Raw genomic sequence first — 10,138 nt, forward strand, 5'->3', positions numbered from 1 at the left:
CAGGTTTTATCGTATAACCGAATGCCCAAGTAATGAATAAATTAGCTTCATGCGCAATAACTGCAAGAAGTGGCGTTCACAGAGAGTAATTTAAAAATTTTGCTTACCAATGCATGCAAGGTATTACCTGAGCTGCTGCCTAACACTTCTGTAAGGTGATCTTCCCGCAGTGCACATGAGCGCTAGGTGAAGCCCACATTACAGGCGGAACGACCGCCAATGTGTTCGAAACATTCAAATAATTTTCGAATATCACGATTCGATTCGAAGATCGCGTCGCATACTTCATTCTTCCAACTAATATTCGAAACGTCCAAATATTCGCACACGTGCCTAACATTTTTAACTCAAGTACCCCCCTTCGCATATTGACTGCCTGGGTTGTGACTTCTGTTTGAAAAGACAAATTTGATGCACGTGAGCTTCCTCCCCACGTCAACCTCTTCATCGCGAAACTTCCTATCGGAAACAGCATCATAAAGGTTGCGCGTGGAAACGCGAGTACTCGCGTCCTCACATTACAACGCGAACGCGCGCGGACTTGTGTTTTCGCGCGCAATCTCCTCGGGCACGATGAATATTATTTCCGACGAGGAGCTTCGCGAAGAAGAGACTGTCGTGCGAAGACACCTTCGAGAAGCAAGAAAAATTGATGAGAATTGGACTGGGTACGTCGAGAGCGAAGAGGCCCTGAAAGAGTTCGAGCGCGGCCTCGCCTGCATCAACGTGTCCTTTCAAACAGAAGTGACAGCCCATACAGAAGCTGACAAAGGTGGGATTTCAGCTTAAATACCATTAAGTCCATTTATATACAGATCCAAGAGCTGCTCAAAGTAGTTGCATAGAGAAACATAGGGAAAAGTATAAGTGTTTCTGCACTGCACAAGGCATGACTTTTGGTACACACATGTGACTTTCTATCTTGGCCATCAGTGATGTAAAATTATGTTACCCACAGCAATCCTCTGAAACCTCAAAGTATTATGGTCCTGAGCATGCATACAATATTTCAACCTCTATTTACAATCACGGTGCTCTCTCTGCTTGTATCTCCCTTAGCACGTATTTTGTTCACCACAAAGCAGAAAGGGGGTGTCCTGCCCATGGAACTCAACTGCCCATTTCGAATACTCAGGAAGCAGGTTAAAGGATGTGTGTTTGGAAGAGAACGCCATGGTGTTCATGGCAAAGACAGCACAGTAAGTATATACAAGTGTCAAAAGAAAAGAATTGGTGAAGATGAGCCGGTAAGGCAGGGTGAAGAATGCACAGATAGAGAGCCAAGGACAGATAAACCCAATCAAACCAATAATTTCATGTAGCTGGGAAGGCAAAGCATTTGAGATCTTCAGATAACAACCCTAGAAACTGCACACCTGGGCAGTTTAGACAGGCAACATAGTGCTATCATGGATTAAAAGAAATGTCACAGGACTCTCACATTCTTCCTGAAATCATGGAATGTATGCCACAACTATGTTGAGAGAGCATCTGGACATACATTCCTGATCACCTACTTGTCCTTTTCTCTTACAAAGGAAGCAACAAACACAGCTGACTGCGACTGGGATGCAACAACTTTTGCTAGAAAGAAGGTCAAGGTCCAAGGGTCCAAGAAGAAAGGCTGTGTTGCCAGGCTGCACATGAAAATGATAGAAATGTTTCCGGAATATGGGGTGAGCTTGAGGCACCTTATGTTCATTCTGGTTTTTGCACCACAATCATGAAACCTGGCCTTACATGGTGGATGAAAACATAGCCATGACTAACCCATGCTGTTGACAGTGGTGGATGGAAGCAGAAAGGTTTTAAGAAACTAGCTGGTACTCTGTAGTACAGCCAACAGAGAACATAACAAGCAGATAACAGAGTCATGACCGCTAGGCTTTTCTTGCGTTGGCCAGCGGCTTGCTCTTAACATAGCCTCAGGACTGTCATGTGAAAGACCTGACAGTTTTGCCAACTGCCACAGAGAACTAAAGCGCTAGCACATGCTGGCATGCATCTGCTTACCTAGAACGGTATGCTTGGTTACAGATAGAACTCCCTCCTGGATCTTCCACATACAAAAGGAAAGAAGCTTCAAAGGCCACACTGGAGAGACTGGAAACTGCGCTTTCACTGGAGCCTGAGCATGTGTCACGTCAGATCCGAATTTATGTGGCCTTCTCGCCAAAGAATGGCCATACAGAGCACAACTTTGGCATGGCACTAAGTTACGGACAGCCCATGAATACCGACGTGTCTGCAAAAATCAAGCTCCTTGTCCAACAGGGCATCACTTCTGTCAGTGAGGTCCAAAAATGCCTACGGTTTTATGTTGAGGATGTTCTCTTTGCGGAGAAGGAGAAACCACAAATTACATGTAGGGCATTCCACCCGACACGAAAGGACATCCGCTCACACATACAATCCACCATACGGAGAGACAGATACAGCCCAACAGATCAGATAAATGCACTCAAGCTGGTCGAGGATATGCAACGAAAGAATCCCACTACAAAGTACTTCTTTCAGCTCTGCAAAGAGCAGGGAACGGCACCCCAGCCCCATGAGATTGACGACGTCCTACAAGATGTCTCAAATGACTTTCAGCAATCGCTCATGTTCTGCATGCAGACCACTTTTATGAAATCTGCCATGGAGAAGTACTCAAATGATGTTGTGTGTCTCGACGCCACACACAAAACAACAGACTATGCTCTTCCTTTGTTCTTCCTCGTGGTAAAGACGCCAACAGGCTACATAATTTGCGGTGTGTTCATTGTTCAGTTTGAAACGTCGCAGTGTATCTCAGAAGCACTAGAGATCTTTAAGTCATGGTGCCCAAGTCTAAATCCAAAATACTGGATGGTCGACTTCAGCCAGGCAGAAATAAACGCCATAAATTCAACATTTCCAGCCAGTAGGGTGGCACCCTGCGACTTTCACAGGGAGCAAGCCTGGGAAAGATGGTGCCGAAAGAAAGAAAACAATGTGGCCGATAGGAACATAGCACTACGTCTGTTACGACAACTGGCAAAGGCCCAGACAGTGGAAGAGTTTGATGTGGCGTTTGAGGAAATGAGCACAAGTGACCTCTGGGCCAATAGCTCCGCGTACCGTGGGTACATCGAAGGCCACTGGCTTCCAGTAAAGGACATGTGGGTAGCATGCTTCCGACCAGGGCTTCTGGTGACAACAAACAACGGGACAGAGGCCCAAAATAAAATGCTGAAGGAGCACTACCTCAAGACTCACACCATCATACATCATACACAGACATCATACGTAGCTGCATTAAAACTTCCATCTGATGTATGGATGCGACACAATTTTGGCGAAACCACTGTGCTCTCCACCTCCGTGTTCAACAAAGCAGGTAACGATCTTCTAACCGAGAAGCTCCTGATCATCAAGACAAGCTCTCCTGAGAAGACTATACAATGCGCGAGGTATATGAAAGGGAAGCTTCATGACAATTGTGACATACAGACCATAGAAGAGCTGCAGAGTCTTCTCAACACGACACATGAACTAACGCTTTGCATTGGATGCGGTGCAGTAGATGAGTTTGTCCCTGTCAATGTCAACAACTCAACCATTGTGAGTGTCAGAGACGGTCAAGCAATCAGCAAGAAATGCAGCCGGATTGTTGGTGAAAAAGGTAAGATTCACCTGCCACTGAGATGTTCCTCTGCCACATATAAGGCACGTTAAATTACACGTTGCTATTGCTTACAGGAAGTGCGTGTCTTCATTGCAAGTATGCAAGAAAGTTGCTGTTCACACAAAGGTGCAAAGCAAGAGGAAAAGTTGCACGTGAAGGCGTCACTCTTAAGATGATGAGGCAGCGCCTTATGCGTAGGGACAAGAAAGTACGCCAGCTGAAAGAGGATATAACCGTTCTGCATGCAAACACAGCTGCAACTGAGGTTTCGGTGCTTGAGAGCAAGGTAAAGCATTCGCATGAATAGTAACATGAAAGCAATGCGCACTTGAAAGCTCTGTGAATATTGTGTTGTGGAACATTGTGCAAAGCAGTTACACATGCAAAAAGAGCATGTAAGCATAGCCCACATAATTCTTTTCAGATTAAAGACCTACTTCCCAAGCAGCAACTGGCAGTCAAACACTGCTTTCAGTCAGCTCAGCGGAAGTCCAACAAAGGGATGCCATACACAAAGGACTGGGTTCTTGAATGTATTATCATGAGGTAACAACCACATCGTTTCCATGTTTTATTATAGCGTCAGGAGTAGAACAATTAGCGATCTTCGTTTTCGTTTCTCATTTTTTGCTCCAGGATGATTGATTGATGATGTGTTTAATGGCACAGGATGAAGAGTCCTAGATTATACGAGCACCTTCGACGACATAAAATCCTGTGCCTTCCTAGCCCCACAACACTGCGTAGCTACTTGAAAAACTATAAAAGTGGATTTGGGTTCAACCCAAACTTATTCTCTGCCCTTGCAAAAAAGACTGCCACAATGCAGGAATTTGAATGCCATGGTGGGATCGTTTTGGATGAAATGAAGCTGTCCGAGAACATCACTGTGACGTCATCAGGAAAACTGGATGGTTTTGTTGACCTGGGTCAGTTCACAACTGAAAAGGACAAAGCTGTTCCAGCTGACCACGGTTTAGTACTGCTTTTCCAACCATTTTCGGGGAAGTGGACACAGATAGTCGGTGAGTGATGACACCTGATAATGGTTTTACACATTTGAGCCACAAGGGATCACACCCCCTTTCTAATCATTATTACAGGAGTCTTTGCATCATCAGGAAATGTGAAGGAAAATATCCTATCGAAGATCATTATTGATGCTATACAGTGTGAGCAGGCAGGCCTCAAGGTTGACTATCTCTGTTGTGACGGGGCAGCCTGGAATCGGAGCGTGTGGAAACGATTCGGCATTAAGGTACGTTTGCGTGATACTCTAGCGCGGCTCTGAAATTAACCTGGTGTTAATTCCTCGCAGGCTACATCTAGTGACATCAAGTGCTGCGCTCCTCATCCCGTCGACTTGAACAGGTTCTTTTATTTTGTGTCAGATTTCCCACACCTGCTCAAGTGTCTGCGAAACATGCTGCTCAAGTGTGGTTTTGATACACCACATGGAAGGGTATGCTCTCTTCTGTCTCCGCAAAAGCTTAGGGTTCTCCCGACCATTATTACTTTGTCGCCATATGGAGTGAAGCATTGTTTTCATTCTCTGTTTTGGGCGCTTGGGTCTTGCGCACAGGTAATTAAAGAGCACATCCAGGCTGCCTGGAAGGCCGATTCCAACGTTCTGACACTGAGGGCAATGCCTCATGTTTAACACTCAGTGCTATTCCCAAATGCATTTGAAAAGATGCGGGTAAACTTGGCTTTTCGCTTGTTCAGCGAAGAGGTGCTGCGGGGACTTGCTCTGTACAGGCAAACTATTGAAAAACAGTATGGCAGCTGTGAAGCCACAGAGAACTTTATCAAGCGCGTTAACAGACTCATCAAGGTCATGACGTCAAGGTGCAGTAGTGATGCTCTGAGGTAAATTCCCATTGCAAATGAGATGTCTCAAGAAGGCTTGGCATTCAGGATCTTTTTCTTTATTATTATTGTCAACTTGCTTTCACTGCCATAGGAGCAAGAATATACTAATAACCCTCTGTGCTTTCTTGTTTTCTTAGATTCCGCTCTTCGGAGGCAGCTTACATAGAGGAGTTCCTGAGCTTCTTGAACGTCTGGGAGCAACATGCAAAAAGTGGAGGGTTCCTGAGCAAGAGTACTGCGGAAGGACTGAGAGTCACCCTCAAGAGCACTACAAGCCTTCTGGACTACTTATCATCTCATGGCTATCTCTATCTGATGACCGCAAGACCCAGCCAGGACAGTTTGGAACGTGTTTTTGGCATAATCAGACAGACATTTGGACCGAATGATCATCCAACACCAACACAGTTTTTAGTAGCAACAAACTGTTTCAGTTTTTATAACTTGGCAAAATCTCCTGTTGGATGTGCAGTTTCAGAGGGGATTGTGTCATCCCTTCTAAGCACCGCAGAAGGAGCTTCATCAGCTGGAGACCTGGATGCTCTCATGGATGCCAGAGACTTGGACTGTGTGCAACAAAGGATGGACTCTGACCACATGTCCTGTGTTCAACAAAAGAGTGACTCGCGCTTATGTTGCAGGGTATACAGCAAGGAAATAACTGTGCGGAATGTTCCGCTTCTTGTTTGAGGGATTCTCCTGTAAGGGACCCCCTCCATCCTTCCAGCTTCACGCAAGCCATTGACTGTGGAGGCCTTTTATATGTTACGGAAAGGTTTTACAAACTCATCGAGTATCTCGAAGGGGCTTTCACTAAATCTTTAGTTTGCATGAGCTAAACTCTGAGAGTGTACTGGATGTGCTCAATTGTATAAGGGGGCACATTCCAGCAGTGGGATGCGAGATTCATCAAGTGTCGCTAACTCAGAAAATAACGTAACGAAGTTCTATATCATAACGAGGCTGCACTTCTATGCAAAGAAGGAAAAGAGGGCAAGGCTGAGGTTATCTAAACAAAGCCGCCTTTTATAAACTATCTTCTTTGTCTTTGTGCCCAGTGCTTGTGGTGACGCGGTCGCGAGGAGGGGGCGGCCCTTTGTCTGAGGCCCCCCAACCTCCTCAGCTGCCCTCCGGGCAGGTTTTCTTCCACTGACCAAGATCGCCGCACGTGCCGTTCTGTCGCGCGGATTGAGGTCAGTGGGAGGTGAGACGGGAGGGAGCGACGGGGAAAAGGGGACATTCGGGACCGGAGCAGCGCAGGAGGAAGACCTGTTCGAGACCAATAAATGATGTAAGTTGCATTCCAGTCTGGTGTCGGAGTCATTCTTGATTGGCGATAGGGAACGTACCGGTTATTTAGACCACAACCCGGTGGGGAAGGCTACTTGCAGGAGCAAATCCCACATCTGGCGCCCAACGTAGGCCTACGTTCCTTTGTCGTCAATTGAGAGTGGTTCTGAGTGCTCTACATTTTTGGGGCCCTGTTAGGATTTTGGGGAAACACGGGTGTTAGGCGCCTCGTGGCATGGTAGTGCATACGCGATCCATGGAAAATCAGTCCGGGTCAGCAACAAACGGGGACACTATTAACCCCGGCGAGGCAGGAGCACGTGGCGGCAACGGCGATGCCGGAACCAACACGGCGGCAGGTGTGCTTCCACCTCTCCCCACTCCACAAGCGGTTGATACCGCTAGCTTATTGCTGCAAGTGACAAATATTGTCGCTTCATTGACCCAGCAGTTGAATGCGGCGCAGACTAGCCCGCATTCTACTTTTCCCCCACGGCTCCACCCGAGTATGACAATTCCGACGTACTCGGGATACTCTGATAGAAAGTCGGTAGCTGACTTCCTATTGGAGATGGAGACCTATCAGGTTGCATCTAGAGCGTCCAACGAGGTAGTGCTAGGGCAGGTCTTGCCAGTAGCTCTAGTGGGGGACGCCGCTCGATGGCGAAGGCTGCAGAAGCCTTTCACCTCGATGGCGGACTTCCGGCAGCGTTTTAGGGAGGAATTTTTGCCACCCGACTACGCAATGCGTGTGCGCGAAGAGTTAGCTTTTCGCACACAGCACGCCGACGAGAGTCTCATTGAATTTGTGCGCGCAATTCAGGAGCTCTACGATAGGGCCGACCCGACGGCCACAGATCAGGATAAGGTTTCGCGTGTTATACGGCAGAGCCATCCTAGCTTCCGTCCGTATCTACGGGGGCGAAATTTCGAGAATCTTGATGCGCTTGCACGAGAGGCTCGTGTGATTCAGGCTGATTTATTGTCTGAATTGCGGTACCAACCTCCACCGCGCCCGGAACTATCAGTTGAGCCGGGTTGCGCTTGGGCGGGTGTGAAGGACTCCGTTCCACGGGGAAGGGAAGCGACGTCCTTGGTTGCAGACGCGGGAAGCCGGTCGGACGTCATCGTCCCGCCGCGCTCCCTGGATCCTTTCTCCTTTGAACAGAGGCGCCGCGCGGGGTTTGGCGAAAACTCACGCGACGGTCCGAGGAGTGGAACATCCACTGCTCGGAGGGTTCAGGATAGGCAGAACCAGGTAGAGAGGGACCCCAGTAGCAGAATGCCACAGGCGGACCGCGGGCGGGCGCAGCCCAGATGCTATGGCTGTAATCAACCAGGGCATTACAAGCGTGACTGTCCTGTGCGTCGGGGAAATTTCCGCTCGGCGCAGGGAAACTAGTTACGCCGGCGGCGGCAGTTGGGGTTAGCCCTAATCCGTCGTCGGCAGTCAGAGAGAGCTCGGGGCGTGTGTTTCATACCTCGCCGCAGTCTTTTGCCGAGGATGGATCAGTTTTCGCCCCAATAGCTTGTAGAGTTCAGGAGTCTGCTCCTGTGTTCGGTCCGTACATAGGCGTAACAATAGCTGGGAAAGAGTACATTGGCCTGGTGGATACCGGTGCCACGCTCTCGCTAATCGGAGACGCCGTGTACGCGCACTGTCGTGAACGAAATGTCCGCGTCAGGAAGGTTGATATCCCTTTGCGGTTAGCATCGGGAATGTCCAGTGCTACAGGCGCAGTGAGACTTACAATGCGCTTTAGCGGGGGACGGTGCAGACAACGGTTCATTTACCTGTCAGGGCTGTCAATCCCAGTTATTTTGGGACGAGATTTCATTGTCCGAGAGGGATTGATTCTCGATTTAAAGGCAAACGGATATCGGTGTGGGGGACCGCTAAGCCCACTGATTCCTTTCGCCTCTCCTTCACCGACTGGCCGTTTAACCAGTCGTGTTGATACCCACTCGTCAGAAACTAAGCTTGTGCAAACTGTGGGGAGAATCCCACAGGATATCGAGCGGGTGGTAGCGTCTTTCGGGGGCAGAGGAGCTGAGCGCGCCAGGCTTTTGGACGCTTTGCTACCCTTTTCCGAAATGTTTACGGAGCACCCAGGAACAACCGATGTTCTAGAACATCGGATTGATACTGGTACTGCGAGGCCCTGGCGGTGTAACCCCAGGCCCCTCAGCGCGCGTAAGAGGGATCTCCTTGACGCGGCGCTGGATGAGATGATTGCGACAGGCGCGGTTAGGCGGTCGCAGAGCCCATGGGCTTTCCCGGTGGTGCTGGCACCTAAAAAAGATGGGACGGCAAGGCTGTGTGTGGATTATCGCCAGTTAAACGCCGTGACGGTCAGAGATGCTTATCCTTTTCCGTCCATCGAGTCGATCATGTACGCGTTGGGGAATGCCAGCGTGTTCACGATTTTGGACTGTAGCAGGGGCTTTCTGCAGATTCCTGTAGGGGAGGAGGATATCCAAAAGACGGCATTCACGTGTCACAGAGGCTTGTTTGAATTTACGAGACTCCCTTTTGGATTGTCCAACTCGCCCGCTAGTTTCCAGAGGCTAATGGACGTCGTGCTGGATGACGCGAAGTTCAATTACGCCATGGCTTACATGGACGACGTAGTGGTATTTTCTAAGTCGTTCGATGAGCATCTCGTTCACTTGGGCAATGTGCTAAGTCGGATGAGGGACGCGGGGTTGACCATTAATCCCGGCAAAGTTCAGCTTGCATCCCCCAAGGTGGATCTCCTTGGTTTTGTAGTTGATCTTGGTACGCTAAGTCCGAATGAGGATAAATTGAGGGCCATACTCGAGTATCCTCGTCCGCATGACGTCAAGAGCCTTCAGAGGTTCCTAGGAATGGTTGGCTTCTATCGCCAGTTCATCCCGCATTGCGCGTCCTTAGCAAAACCACTGTACGAGCTACTGCGGAAGAATTCCCAGTGGGCTTGGGGGCCTAGGCAGGAGGAGGCGTTTCGCTCCTTATCACAAGCTATAGCGGATACAGCTAAATTGTGGTTGCCAGATCTTAACAAGCCGTTCGTTATGCAAACTGATGCAAGCGATTACGGGCTTGGTGCAGTGTTGCTACAGGAACACGACGGTGGTCTATGCCCGGTCGGGTTCGCTAGTCGCACACTGTCGCCGGCGGAGATGAACTATTCCGTTACGGAGAAGGAGTGCTTGGCGGTAATGTTTGGCTTGGAAAAGTTTGACATGTATCTGGATGGGACAACCTTTACCATTCAGACCGACCACCAAGCACTCTCTTGGCTGCAGCGGTTGAAGAAACCGTCAGGCAGATTAGCACGCTGGGCG

The 10,138-nt window shown here is 48.9% G+C and overlaps 1 protein-coding gene across 1 annotated transcript; it reads left to right on the top strand.

The window, feature by feature from the left end:
• The first annotated feature begins 7,067 nt into the window (after positions 1–7,067).
• On the top strand, positions 7,068–8,213 carry LOC135389352 (uncharacterized). Its single transcript, XM_064619410.1, has one exon. It carries the CDS (start codon positions 7,068–7,070, stop codon positions 8,211–8,213), a length of 1,146 nt encoding a protein of 381 aa, XP_064475480.1.
• Positions 8,214–10,138: the final 1,925 nt, after the last annotated feature.

This window comes from Ornithodoros turicata, chromosome 3 (genome assembly GCF_037126465.1).
Source record: "Ornithodoros turicata isolate Travis chromosome 3, ASM3712646v1, whole genome shotgun sequence".
NCBI lineage: Eukaryota > Metazoa > Arthropoda > Arachnida > Ixodida > Argasidae > Ornithodoros > Ornithodoros turicata.